The 14,713-nt window shown below is 28.8% G+C and overlaps 1 protein-coding gene across 2 annotated transcripts in view; it reads left to right on the top strand.

Moving 5' to 3' along the window:
* The window catches only part of Stt3B (catalytic subunit 3B of the oligosaccharyltransferase complex), a 28,635-nt gene extending 14,395 nt beyond the window's left edge, over positions 1 to 14,240 (top strand). The window contains exons 11-15 of one of the 2 annotated variants that reach the window (XM_014429303.2): positions 2,279 to 2,452; positions 2,802 to 2,915; positions 3,416 to 3,540; positions 3,642 to 3,729; positions 13,915 to 14,240. In XM_014429303.2, the coding sequence (XP_014284789.1) occupies positions 2,279 to 2,452; positions 2,802 to 2,915; positions 3,416 to 3,540; positions 3,642 to 3,729; positions 13,915 to 13,989 (576 nt within the window). In that variant the 3' untranslated portion in view covers positions 13,990 to 14,240. Of the gene's footprint in view, positions 1 to 2,278; positions 2,453 to 2,801; positions 2,916 to 3,415; positions 3,541 to 3,641; positions 3,730 to 3,822; positions 3,953 to 13,914 lie in introns of those variants that run through there. The other variant, XM_014429304.2, reaches the window with a different exon arrangement.
* The last annotated feature ends 473 nt before the right edge of the window (positions 14,241 to 14,713 follow it).

Raw genomic sequence — 14,713 nt, 5'->3', positions numbered from 1 at the left:
AACCCTTTATACATCAAAATATATTATTTACTCAAAAAGAGCATATTACAATATTAAGATATCTTTTTAAGTTATTCTTATTAAGATATCTTTTCTTATATCTTTATTAAGTTATTAATTGATTTCTTATTGGTAGTTCAATTTTCCTCTCCATACATTTTTCTCAGAAAATTATTTTTAAAGTAAGGGGTCAACTTATATAAAGGGTCTAACTTTTTTTCCCAAAAACTTTTAACTTGTAAGTCAGGCGTCTCTGATCATAAATTTTAAACATATGATTTATTAGTTTTTAGGGAGAGTTAAATTATTTATATATTCCATAAATGGGTGACCGTATTTTTCAAAATATGAAGAAGATGGTCGGAGTGTGACCAAAAAATATGCTATTTATTTGCTGATGTTTCGTCCACTTTGCAGGGCTTCTTATTATCTGTCTATTAGTGCGTTCAATTTTTGTTTTTATTTCTCTTATATCTTCTTTTCTACTTTCTATTTTTATATGATTTGTACATATTGTAATATTCAAAAATTATTTAAAATAAAATAAAAAGAATTTTAATAGTTTTAACTAATTTCCTATATAAAAGATAGCTCGGGTTCAAATTAAAAACTTTAATATTAATTAGATAATAGAATTTTATTTAAATTTTATAACATAATAGACTCTTTTCTCAGGACGGGTTTCCTGGCAATCAGAAACAGACGACACTTTACTAATAATACCACTTAAACTTAATTAATAGCTATTCTACTGATACAATAAATTTCAGTTAGAAACAAAACTAACCAATTACACAATCTTCCTTTGATGATATATGACTGTTGACATCCTCTTGTCCATGACGCTATCCAACTCTAAACAACGGGTTCCAGTCCTTCTAGTCCTTCCCGCTTCTGGCCGAACGGACGTCTTCTCCCCAAGCCAGCAAAATCAAGAGTACTCGTTTCCTCTCCTCTATCTTCAATGTTTACTGGTCGATCCAAAAATAATCGATTGTAGTAAAATCGGTCCGCTTTACTTGCTATGATTTACGATGCAAACAGTCTATTGACAATTGTTATATTCTTCTATTTCTTCTTTGATCATTATTTTTCTATAATTACTGTATAGAAACAACAAAAGTTGAAAAACTTCAATCCATCTCAATGCAAACAATTCAACGAACACTTCGGAAGGACGCGCACCACCATCTTTCTTGTTTTGAACAGCGTATTTATTTTAGACAATGAAAACTGGTTAGCTTGCTTTTTGATTTAAAATAACAAATAAACAATACTGAAATGATATACATAAAATAAAAACATAAAAGTTTTTTAATAATTTTTTAATATTACAATATACATTTCTTTTTATACTTGAAGAAGTTTGTCGGGGGGTGCGGTCAGCAAAGAACAACATAAGTAAACAAAACAATATTTATTTATTTTATGCCGACGTTTCGACCTGAGTTTCAGGTCTTCATCAGGGCTATAGAACAGAAGAGATAACAACAACATTTAGAGTAACATACAATTGAACAGGAATAGTATACAAACAAATTTAGAATTATATAAAATATTGAATTAAATCATAAATGATAAAAAATGATAACTGATAATTGAATAGTACAAAATTTTTTAATTGATTGATATTTGTGGAATTGTATGGTAGTAAATTGAAAACAGTGACTAATATAATATCATGTAGGTAAGAAGATATGTATGATATAAGAAATATCAATCAATTAAAAAATTTTGTACTATTCAATTATCAGTTATCATTTTTTATCATTTATGATTTAATTCAATATTTTATATAATTCTAAATTTGTTTGTATACTATTCCTGTTCAATTGTATGTTACTCTAAATGTTGTTGTTATCTCTTCTGTTCTATAGCCCTGATGAAGACCTGAAACTCAGGTCGAAACGTCGGCATAAAATAAATAAATATTGTTTTGTTTATTTATGTTGTTCTTTGCTGACCGAACCCCCTGACAAACTTCTTCAAGCATTAATCTACGGTCAACTATCTACATCTCATTTCTTTTTATATATTTTTTTCACATAATTTTTAACCCCTCCTTTGTACCTTATTATCCTACATTTTCAACATATTTTTAGCTGTTTTGTATCTTTTTTTTAACCCTGATAAAGCCCTGCAAAGTAGGGGGGGGGCGAAACGTTGGGAAATAAATAGTTGTCAACTATTTATTTTTTTGCTTTTGGCTGCATCCCCAACCATCCCCATCATATTTATGTTTTCATGTGTTATACAAATATATTTATTTCTGTTATAGGTTGGTAAAGCTATGTCTTCTACTGAACCTGATGCATATAAAATTATGAAATCACTCGATGTTGATTACGTTCTCGTTATTTTTGGTGGCGTTATTGGATATTCTGGCGATGACATTAATAAGTTCTTGTGGATGGTCAGAATTGCAGAAGGAGAACATCCCAAGGATATCAGGGTATCATTAATAACTGATATTTAAATTTTTTATTTTTTTGAGTATTTTCGATCAGGTTTTAACTTATTATTTTTTAAAATTTAGAGTTGCCTAAAGGTCAAAAACATTAAACAAAAATACAATGTTTTCAACATGTATATATATATATATTCTAATTTATGACAGTTTGGGGGTGACTGTGTCCCCGATATGTCTAAAAATAGAATTAATATTATAATAACAATATGACATTAATAAAAATAATATTTAAAATTTATTAAATTTTTATTTTAAGTGTTTAAACATTAGCAACTATAAATATTGAAAAGTATAGCTCGTATAATGAAACCTATTATTTTATTTTTTTTAGGAGAGTGATTATTTTACTGATAGAGGTGAATTCAGAGTTGATGCGGAAGGATCTCCTACCCTTCTCAACTGTTTGATGTACAAATTGAGCTATTATCGTTTTGGAGAACTTCAGGTAAAATAATAAAATATATATTATAATGGTTTGTTTTTATTAAAAATTATATTACTTTATCTGAATGTTCTCTTTTGTTACTATGATTATACTATATTTATTGAGTTGCTATGGAAACATTAGCATAATACATTACATAATTAACACATCTGACTATAAGTTTTTATGAATTTAAGGTCTGTTCCAAGACTGTCAGGAACAGCAGCAGTATGGAGTTTTACCACCCAAACCATGTATTGCTCATGCTCTGTACAGTTCGGAACAGTCAGAAGTGTTTCTTGGAACAGACCTTTAATATTTGTAAAAAATTAATTTGAAAATTAAATGTTTAAATTTATTATCAGTAAATGTTTGGAATATTTTACTATAGAAGAAAGCATTGGTTATTTAAATAGGAGATGTAATTTCTTGTATAAACAAAAATAAAGACAATTCAAAAGATAAATATTAATATTAATTTAAATAATAAATTATATTAAATCTAATTTTTTAATTTTCAGCTTGATTTCCGAAGTCCTCCTGGTTTCGATAGGACTAGGAATGTTGTGATTGGTAATAAAAATTTTGATTTAACATATCTCGAAGAAGCATATACTACAGAACACTGGCTCGTCAGAGTTTATAGGTAAGCTGTCTTGTTTAATACAAGAGCGGCTATATTTTGCTATTTGCGAATTGGTAGTTTTATAAAAGCTAATGTGCATCGCATCCATTTTCTATTTTCAGAGTAAAGAAGGAAAATGAGTTTAATCGCCCGCGTATTCCAGTGTCCTTAAGAAAAATCAAGAGAACAGATACATTTATTTCAAAGAAGGTATTGTATTTTTATGATTTTTTTTTCTTCTTTTTTTATTTACATTTAATCCATATCTTTTTTTTTTTTTTTTTTTGCATTATATACTAATAGGTTCTTAGGCTGAAGAGAGACCATCTTAAGGTTTATTGAACAACTTGAAGAAGACACTTACCGTGTCTCATTTGTCACGAATGTGATTCTGTAATTCCGTCCGCTTACTCAGAATAATTAATTATTCTCATGTACTGTTTAGTTTGTAAATAAATATTTGAAAAGAAATTATAACAGTATTAATTTATTTATCGATGGTAAAGTAATTAAAAAAAAGCATTTCATAAGGTTTATTATTTCTATATAGTGTTGTATATTAAAAAAAAATTATTTTGATTTAATTTTTTTTTCTCTCTAGGGTTTGGTATAATGATTTTAAAAAATATTTTTTCTGTATCTTCATAAATTATGGAAATATTGCAGCATTGATAAAAAAGTGTCGACTCAAAATCTTTTACATTTTCAGCTCAGTTTAAATAATTGGCAAGAATAAAAGGTATAAAGTTATCTGAGGGGGGGGGGGTATCATTTTTTATCATATTCATTTTTCCCCTATTTTAAATTCAGGATTTATTTTATTTTATAGTAAGCTGTATTTAATTTTTTGAAATTTTAAGGGCTGCCATCCCAATTTTTTATTCGACTTTGAGTTATGTCATTTTTCCACTTCATGTTCACAAAAGAGCGTCAGGTAGAAGAAGTATAGAAACCTAATTAAAAAGTGTATTATTAACCAAAAATACAAAATCGTCTAGTTAGATACGAAATACGCAAGTTTCATTTCCTCGTAGTAGTAAAAACTCAATTCTTAATAAGTAAAAGCTGCCTTATCACAATGAAAGTGCTGTAACGGAAGACTTTAAATTAATCACAATACACTTACTGCTGGTGTCAAAGCTCGAGAAATGTTATTCTTGATAATTCAATGATTATCCCATTCACACAGAACTCATCTCGGGGCCGCCAGCAGCTCAGTGGTTAAGAAACAGTCTTACCAATTTGATGTCTATTGGCTGTGCCGGGTCGAATCCGACCTGGGACGGCGACTTTTTTCATTGATTGGCGGTCCCACAAAATGAAAAATTTGGACCCCCAACCATGGTTTGGCAGTATAGGACTCCAATGGGTGGGAGTCTTGGCCGAAAAAAAAAGGACTCATCTCATAATTAATGATTTTCACCTAACACCAGTTGTACCTCTGAAGAATTAACAAACGTTACTGTTCCCTTGCAGCCGGGAATGCACTTCCACTTATGACGTTCTTCCACAATGTTCCTACCATTTGTGACTCCATAACTCATAAATGCTGAATTTTTAGTCTTAATACTTTTCTAGTAATGCACTGATATTTGTACTTGAAACCTCTAATCATCTGCAATTTTGAAACATGGCTGATGGTACTCAACTTCGGAGAATGAGCCTCGGATGATCAGTTATTTTGATACCAATAAAAATATGTCCATTAACTTTTACAGATTTTTTAAAATTAGATTTTGGGATTCTAAATATTTGAAATATAAAATCTCATTATTTGGTGGGAATTAATTTTTTTTATATAGTTGATTCAGAAATATCAGTAATTTTTTTAAGTTTTTGCTTTTTTGTGCTTCTTTGTAATTTATTGTTTTTACTTTCATTACTACAGCTAACTCGACAATTTTTATTTCTAAGAATTATGTCATATACAATTTTGAGTATTATCTATAACCTGATTCAGCATATTTTGAGTGTTATCTATAAACTGGTTCAGCATATTTTGAGTGTTATCTATAAATTGATTCAGCATATTTTGAGTGTTATCTATAGCCTGGACCAGCATATTTTGAGTGTTATCTATAGCCTGGTTCAGCATATTTTGAGTGTTATCTATAGCCTGGTCCAGCATATTTTTTGTTTTATACCCTGATTCGCTACATGAACCAACTTGCAGTAGGAGAGATATCCTCGACTGAACACTGTATACTAAGTTCAGAGCCTCTGTTCAGGTCCCTAGACAAAAACTCAAGTGTCCTATCTAATCTGCACAATTAATGATTTTATAATTTGTATTTTTTACATGTTCCATCATGTGTATTAAAATTTTGTCCTTCTATTGTGAAAGTTTTACTTTTTTTTAACTTCATCACCACTTGTTTTTTTCTTACCACACTCCTCTTTAATTTGTTTTCTTCCCTTAAATATGATGCTAATCTACGGTTATCTATATTCTTTGGTATTTTACCACATATTCTTTTGGCTTATATATCTTAATGATTTTTATATTGTGTATAGTTTTATTTTATCTTCCACATTTCATTCTTTGATTCATTTCTCATTATTTCAATTTTCATTGTTGAAGAGTTTATTTTAGAAAGGTCATAAATTCAAAATTACCGAGATATATATATATATATTTTTTTGCAAAATCGATTCTCTCAAAGTAGAAAAGATTAGTATTAGAATTTAAATTATTTTATCTTTTTATTTTTGAGATTTTCAAACATTAAAACTGTAATGTTGCTAGTTTTTTCTGAATTACTCAAAACTTATTTTTGTCGCTTTCTAAAATAAACGATTCAATTCATATATACAAATTTTCATGTCAGATGCTACTGTAATTTTTCATCTTGTTTTATTTATACTATTCAATTGTTTCATATTGTCGGCAAAAGTGTGAAACTAGGTAAGTCAAAAACATTTTGATTCAGAGTTATTTTATTTATTCTATTTTTGCTTAAATTTTATGCACAACAATTTTAACAGTTAATTTATTGTTTATTCGATATCACTTTCTAGTACATACTATTAGAAATGTCAAAGCTCAATATGATGAAAATTAAATTTTTTAAATATTTTTATTATATACTGAAAAGTTGAATTATTATATACCCCGAAGGGGCTCATCTTAGTACGAGCAAGCAATCATGTCTGCGTCAATTGAGGATCTGCTGTATGCTGCTCTTTTCAGATTCACACCTTGAGGTTTGCTTCCGATTGATAAATGCTCAGGCTTTGTAGCTATCTGCAGCAATGTTTTAGAAAATACCTCTCCGAAAAAGAAGCTGATAATTTGCCTTAATGATATATCTTATGTATACAGCTAAAAAGCTAAAGAACCCAATATCTTATGTATACAGCTAAAAAGCTAAAGAACCCAATTAAAATAATTATAAACCCTAAAATCAAATATCATCTGTTTTTATAGACCAAGGAGTGTTGAAGAGAAAAAAGAAGTTATTTCACTCCATTTTTTTATTACTTTAATGAATACTATGTACATACACATAAAATTCATGAATCTCCTATTCATAGTTGGGTGTATTAATAAATGGCTGCTGCCTCAAAATTAGAAAAAAATTAATTTTTATTTCAAACTATCAACTGCACTAAAAAATGTAGGATATCATTTTAGGTTTAATAAATTTGCTAAAATATGAGACCTAATAGCTGTTATCGTTCAACATTTCCTGAGATACAGTTTTTCAAAAAGCAACATTTTTTTCCAAATAATGAAAAATCAATATTTATTGGATTTATTTTTACAAAAATTATAGAGGCTAATATTCACTCTAAATGATGTACAGATGTCAATTACCACTCGGCTGAGGAGTAATAGCGGAAGGAGTAGGAGTAGCTGTTTCCTAGCCAAATAAATTCGTAAAATGTTGATTTCTTGCAGTTCAAAAAATATTTTTGATTTACGAAAATTATTTATCAGGAACTAACGGATGTACAAATGGCTATTAGCACCCAAATTAATGATTTTTGATGCAGGACCATCGCTCCCTGGGGGTTATAGTGGGGTGGGTCTGGCTGGGAAGGATGGCTTTTTTTTTTATAATTAGTCGATAACATTTATATTCATAAGAGCAGTAGTGTTCACGATATTTGCCAAAATTGATTAACAAAATATTGATTTTTCATTTTTTTCGAAACAAATTTTGCTTTTTGAAAAACTATCTGGAAACCTAATGTACATAAACAGGAATAAAGAGGAATAAACATCTTGTTTTTGATCTACTAATCTATACTTCGTTTATATTTATTAAATGAGAGACATTAAGGATTAAACACATCATTGTTATTCACTATTTACCAACAAAAGATGGAATTTTGGTTTATTCTTTTCGAATTTCCTTTCAGTATGTTTATTTTTTGTTTACCTCGAGTCAGTTCTCTCTTTTCTCTTTAGTCTAGTTATAACAATTGATTTTATTCACAATGTATCATTTAAGCCATGATGATTCAGTCAAAATCATCGCTCTCTCTGAAGAAGGCAAATCATTGCGTTACATCACTAATCGCCTTGGGATCACTATTCTTCCCTTGTAGTCATTGGAAACTTGTAGTCATTCTGGGCGACCACCATCAGGACATCCCAGAATTACTAATTGATGACCACTTCATAAAAAGGCAAGCACTTCAGAAGCGTAATTCTCATTGATCGGCCAGCAAGAAGTCCAGACCTTAGCCCAATCGAGCATGTTTGAGATTATCTCAAAAGAAAGTTACGGTCACGAAATTCACCTCATACTGCCCTTACAATGCTAAAGGCAGCCAGCTGTATTGCAGGAATGGGACAATATACCCAAAGATTTTCTCCAAAATCTTTTTACAATTATGCCATTTATATTCATAACAGCAGTAGTGTCCACGATATTTGCCAAAATTGATTAACAAAATATTGATTTTTCATTTTTTTGGAAACAAATTTTGCTTTTTGAAAAACTATCTGGAAACCTAATGTACATTAACAGCTCTATTAGAGCTCATATTTTAGAAAATTTAGTCTACATTAAATAATGTTCTATGAATTGTTGATATATCTAAGTAAATTCCCTGTCAAAAGTATCGCAACACTTTGAAATATTTGAATTTTACAAAAAATTTGTTTTTCATAATTAAGAAAGGTTCTAAGTCTGTAATAAACATTTTTAAACTGGACATATACAAGTTTTATTAAAATAAATTACAATATTTCTTCCAATAAACAAAAAATTTAGAAAACTTACTTTTTAAAATTTTCCTTTTTTACAATTTTAACTTTTAAATTACAATTAAAATTTTTAATTTACATTTAATAAGGCGTATTTCCCCCTCCGGCTTTAATGACTGCTTCCACTCATCTTGGCATACTTGTAAAAAGATTTTGGAGAAAATCTTCGGGTATATTGTCCCACTCCTCCAATACAGCTGGCTGCCTTTAGCATTTCAAGGGCAGTAGGAGGTGAATTTCGTGACTACCTTTTGAGATAATCTCAAACATGCTCAATTGGGCTAAGGTCCGGACTTCTTGCTGGCCGATCAATGAGAATTACGCTTCCAAAGTGCTTGCCTTTTTATTATGAAGCGGTCATCAATTAGTAATCCTGAGATGTCCTGATGGTGGTCGCCAAGAATGACTTCAAGTCTCCCTGTACCTTTTTATGGTCCTTGAAAGAGAAGAATAGTGAATCCCAAGGCGATTAGTGATGTAACGCAATGATTTGCCTTCTTCAGAGAGAGCGATGATTTTGACTGAATCATCATGGCTTAAACGATTCATTGTGAATAAAATTAATTGTTATATCTAGACTAAAGAGAAAAGAGAGAACTGACTCGAGGTAAACAAAAGATAAACAGACTGAAAGGAAATTCGAAATGAATAAACCAAAATTCCATCTTTTGTTGGTAAATAGTGAATAATAATGATGTGTCTAATACTTAATGTCCCTCATTTAATAAATAATGTTACTATAAATATAAACAAAGTATAGATTAGTAGATCAAAAACAAGAGGAATAAACATCAGGGAGCATGGACCTTTAATACTTCAATATTTACTTTTTAATAACATTTGCTATATTCCCTGTTTAATATAGGTAAAATTAAATCATTTTCTCATAGATACTATTGCACAATTTTTTCTTTCTTTCGATAAACTAAAAAATGAAATTTCTTGTAACTTGTGGAACAGCTGCCACTTTCTATTAGTTGTACTTACAGTCTAAATTTGTGGTGAAATAACTTTTTTTCTTCCGTTGGGTTCTTAAACTATTTAAAAAAGAAGAAACTATTGATCTTTTAGTCTTCTTTCTTTCAAAACATTTCCGTTTATTTATAATTATTCACAATTATAAGGATTAGGATGGTCAGGACAATAGATCTATAGGAGACTATATTATATTTAATATTATGATGCTCAATTGAATTTAATAACTATAACAGCTGGGACATTGATGTTTGTGGAATAACAGAGGCAGTTATTTGCAGGAGGATTAAAGACTTCATCTGAAAATTATTTTTTCTGTATGGACGATTCTCATAGAGTTTACCGTTTGACCCTTACATGGTTTCATACTTTTACCAATAATATTCTCCTCTATCTGTATTTATTCTCCCTTTCTTTTACACTTACGTGGTTAATACTTGTATTGTCTAAGCCTGTAGCTTAGGCATTAAAAGACTCATCAAAGGAAGTTCATGTTTACACAGTAGGGGTATTCATGATGTGTTAAATATAAACAAATTTAACATGCTGAATGTTATAAGTATAGGATTGTAAGCTCCCTAATTTAAAGTCCATGGTAAAGAGAAGCTCCTAGCGGATTGGCTGGGTAACTTTTTTTGTAATCTTTACCAGATAATAAAATCTCTAACAGCTTTGTCACATCTTTCCTCCACCTCTCTTCTTCCTCATTACTTCTGTAGTGGCTACCTTATTAAAGAAAACATTCTTCATTATTTTGGCAAGCGTACCTATATGCAAATGAACGAATAATATATGTTTTGTGCTAGGGACCAAGACCTCTCATTCAGTAAATAAGTTAGTGTGTGATAATAAGTCGGCTGTCGTTATCAAATTTATATTATGCTTGCTGCTAATCCATTAACTATTGGCAGCAGAGCATAACCATACTGGAACACTTGGAAAACATGAGATCGTGAGTTCAAGGCTCCATAGCATAAACTTTTTTTTTTTGTTCATTAATGTTTAATATTTTTTTTTAATATTATCCTTAAGAAAATATTTTATTTTAAATTGATTGGAGTTCTATCAATGGGTAGATTCTCCACATGTTTGTATCATGTCACTATCTCACCTACAGCAAATTTACTTGTAGTATATATGTTATAAATTTGTAAATAACAATAAATAAATGATTAAAAAACAAAAAAATATTAAATTTTGATTTAGAAGTTTTTATATCGTTTTAATTTTTTTTTTTTTTATAATTTGAAAATTTATCCTTTTTGCTTTTTATGCTGCTATTTGGAATTTTTTGTATTTCCGAATTTATCCTTTAAATAAAACAATATTTATTCGTAATTTTTTTTTTAAATTTATTTTAATACTGGCCGGCAGTTTTGGTAAGTTCATTTTTGAACCCCCACTACCACTGCAACTTCATTATTATTTGTATCCATTACTTTATTAGAGTTTAAAAACGTCCAAAAGAAAAACAACACAAACTATGAACCACTAACCTATCAAAACGACAATAGACAAAATGGTTTGTAGCTCAGCTGGTCTGTTGCATGAAGTGATTCTCTATTTAACAGACTCTCAACCATGTTAAATGTTATATCATTTTAACATGCTAAAAGAAGGAAATATTTCTCTATTTAACACATTTGAACGTGTTAAATTAAAGATCATGAATACCCCTAGTAAGAGTAAACTTGTTATGAAGTGTTCCAATATAAACTGGTTATAAAGTGTACCAACATAAACTGGTTATAAACTGTAGCAGCATTTCAGCCTATGATGTAAAGTCAGAAAACTCACTGTTTTCTTTCTTAACTGCACTGCAACCAACTTGAACAAAAAGTTTTAGCTTTATTTATTTATAATTATCTAAGTAGACCTCATATTTTATTGTTTGTTAACTATTTTAACATTGGTTAAAGTTCATTACCATGTATAGTCTCATTTTTTATTATTTATTTATGTATTTTGGAGCTTTTGGTGTCCAGTGCCATTTTTATCTAGATTAGATTAGATTTTTATTCAGGGTGATCAACATCTAGGTTATTACACCCTTTTTACTTTATTTATCTTCTTGTCTTTGACATTTGATAGTTGAATGTAAACTATTTCTTTTTTACACTGATCGATATTGGTGGATTATATTTTAGTATAGAGTTCAGTTTCTTTCAGAAATTTTATCATTTTAGGGCCAATTCTCTTGTACGAGGAATTTTATTATTTTCGAAGGCTTATTTACCATATTTATCTTTAGTTAACAAACTAAATTAAAAAAAATACTATTATACTTTGTCACAAAATTAAATAATGATATATATTTTTTATATCATTTATATTGTTTAAATAAATAATTTTTTTTATCCATTTTATTATTAAAACATTTTTTATTTCTTTATAAGTCCGACCAGAATTTTAGAACTAAATCATTAAAAAAACAACTTTATGCAGGCTATTCTGCTCAGACCATTTATATCAGTCCACAAATTACCCTAATTAGTAATTTAAGATTATTTGTCACAGTCAACCTTCTTTGTTAAAATTTATCACAAAGAAAGTTGTAATAAATTTTAACAAAGAATGTTGACTGTGAAAAATATTTTCAATTTTTAATTTAACGTGAACAATCGATGGCCAAAACGTTGGACTTATAAAGAGATAAAAACTATTTTGAGACTAAAATGGATAACAAATTTTATTTATTTAAACAATATTAAAAAGTTTTAAGATTATAAATAAAATCATTTGTATTATTATCATGCAAATTATCTATAAACAATCATACCTTCGAATATTTTTCTCTATATTTCAGAACATCAAAATTGAAATGTGTTAAATTATATCTATTATTTCCAAAATAAAATTATTTGTAAGGTTAGTTCATCATATTTTTTTTATTTTTCAATCTAATTTAATTTTATATCGTGGAAAGATATCAAAACAACCCCAATGCATATTGAATTCATAGACGCAGTTGCAGCCCTACCTTCTACGCCATAACCCCTGATGAAGACCTGAAACTGAGGTCGAAACGTTTGCATAAAATAAATAAATATGGTTTTGTTTATTTATGTTCTTTGCTGACCGCACCCCCCGACAAACTTCTCCAATCATAGACTCTGTACATATTCACTAGCTTAATCTAAAACGTGAACTAAAATTGTTTCTTTTTGGAAGAAGATAGTTGACCGTATAAAGCAGATTGTAGGAAGATAGGCCAGATGGCGATCAATAAAGATACATAATAGTAGAAAAAACTATTTATTGTAAACAACCGTTTCTTAGAATTGTTGAACTATCTTTCTACAATAAAATTGTTTCTGATTAATTTGCCTATTTACTGAATTTTGTTAAAAATACTACTATTGGTTTTTTTATTTATCGTTTTTTTCAAAAATTTGTGGATTTTATTATTTATAATGATGCGTGAGTAGTGCTTTGGTATGTAGACTGCTTCCTGTTTTTACTTTAGAACCTGGTTCTGAATGATTGCAATATAAATTGACTCTAATGCCATCTGCCCTGCGATTAGATTTTGATTTGTGCAATATTTTGATATTTTTGACCTTCTGAAATAAGGAGAACAAAGTTGGAATGTATGATTGTTAATGGATAAATTACTTTATGACAGTATAAAAAATATATAATATTGTTTTGAGGAGAAGATGGTCAGGGGTGAGATCAGCAAAGATATAGAAATAAACATAACTTATTTATTCGTGCCAAACGTTTCGACCTGGATTTCAGGCCTTCATCAGGGTGTCTTAGGCGAAGGTGCTGTATAAATTGAGAATTACTCAATGATGTCAGTAATTGTCTCTTTAGACAGCATCTCTGCCCAAGTCACCCTGATTAAGAACTGGAATTCTGATCGAAATGTCAGCACAAATAAATAAGTTTTGTTTATTTGTGTATCTTTACTGACCGTACTCCTGACCATCTACGGTCAACAATTAACACCTCATGTAATATTATTATTTACTCTTGTGACAATGTATAGTAGTAATTTTTTTTAAAATTGTTACTTTAAGATAAATATGGCGGTGGATGCCGAAAGCTCCAAAATGCATAAATAAATAATAAAAAATCAGAAGTGGGACTGTCTATGGTAATGAACCCCAATTAATGTTAAATTAAGTCTACTAAAAAAAAATTTATTTTTAATTTTTAAAATAAATATATAGTAATCAAATAATTTTTTTGTTTAGACATCTAGGAGAAAGAAGGGGTTTATCAAGAACAGACCAGTCGTCATACGAGGAAAGAAATCTGTCAAGTCTTAGTAGAAATGCTTACACTACTAGCAACAAACTCCGTTAATTTGATTTGAGTGACACAATCGAAGTGCTGTGTTAATAATATATCTTGCCTGACTACAACAGAAGGATATTTGAACAAGAGTCCGAACTAAAAGACAATGTTTATTTTCATCACTACATTTACACCAACCATAAATTTATTATTGTTTTTTTAAAGATTATTTATTTTGTATTGTTTAAAATTGTTATAATAAATAATGTTTAAATTAAAAGAGCTCAAGCCATTTTGAATAAATTTATATTAAAAAAAAAATATATATATACATACCAAGAAAATTTTTAATGAAAACAGTTTTAGTTAAACTAATTTGAATTTAATATATATTTTTTAATTCATCCAGATTTATCAACACTTGAGAAAAAAAATTCAACTTAATAAAATATTGATGCAGTGCAAAAAAACCAAAAAAAAAAAAAACCTAATAACATATTAATGAGGCAGTGCATTTGGAGTTGATTAGATCTTGTGATGATCTTATTAATGTGAACATCACGCGACTAATTTTGATTGTTGCTTATTCAAAGAAGAGATTTCTCATTTACAAGTCTCTTAAAATTTTAGTAAATCATAGTTGGGTTATTCCAGTTTTTAGACTATTATAATATCCTGGGAATATTTATGAGTTATATTTTTAATATATTCATAGTTATTTATTTATATTTGTTGATGATTTTTCTTTTATTTCCT

Source organism: Halyomorpha halys, unplaced genomic scaffold (assembly GCF_000696795.3).
Source record: "Halyomorpha halys isolate HHAL.00 unplaced genomic scaffold, Hhal_1.1 Scaffold783.1, whole genome shotgun sequence".
Lineage (NCBI taxonomy): Eukaryota > Metazoa > Arthropoda > Insecta > Hemiptera > Pentatomidae > Halyomorpha > Halyomorpha halys.
The sequence above is the reverse complement of the archived record's forward strand: the minus strand, read 5'-3'. Positions and strand labels throughout refer to the sequence as shown.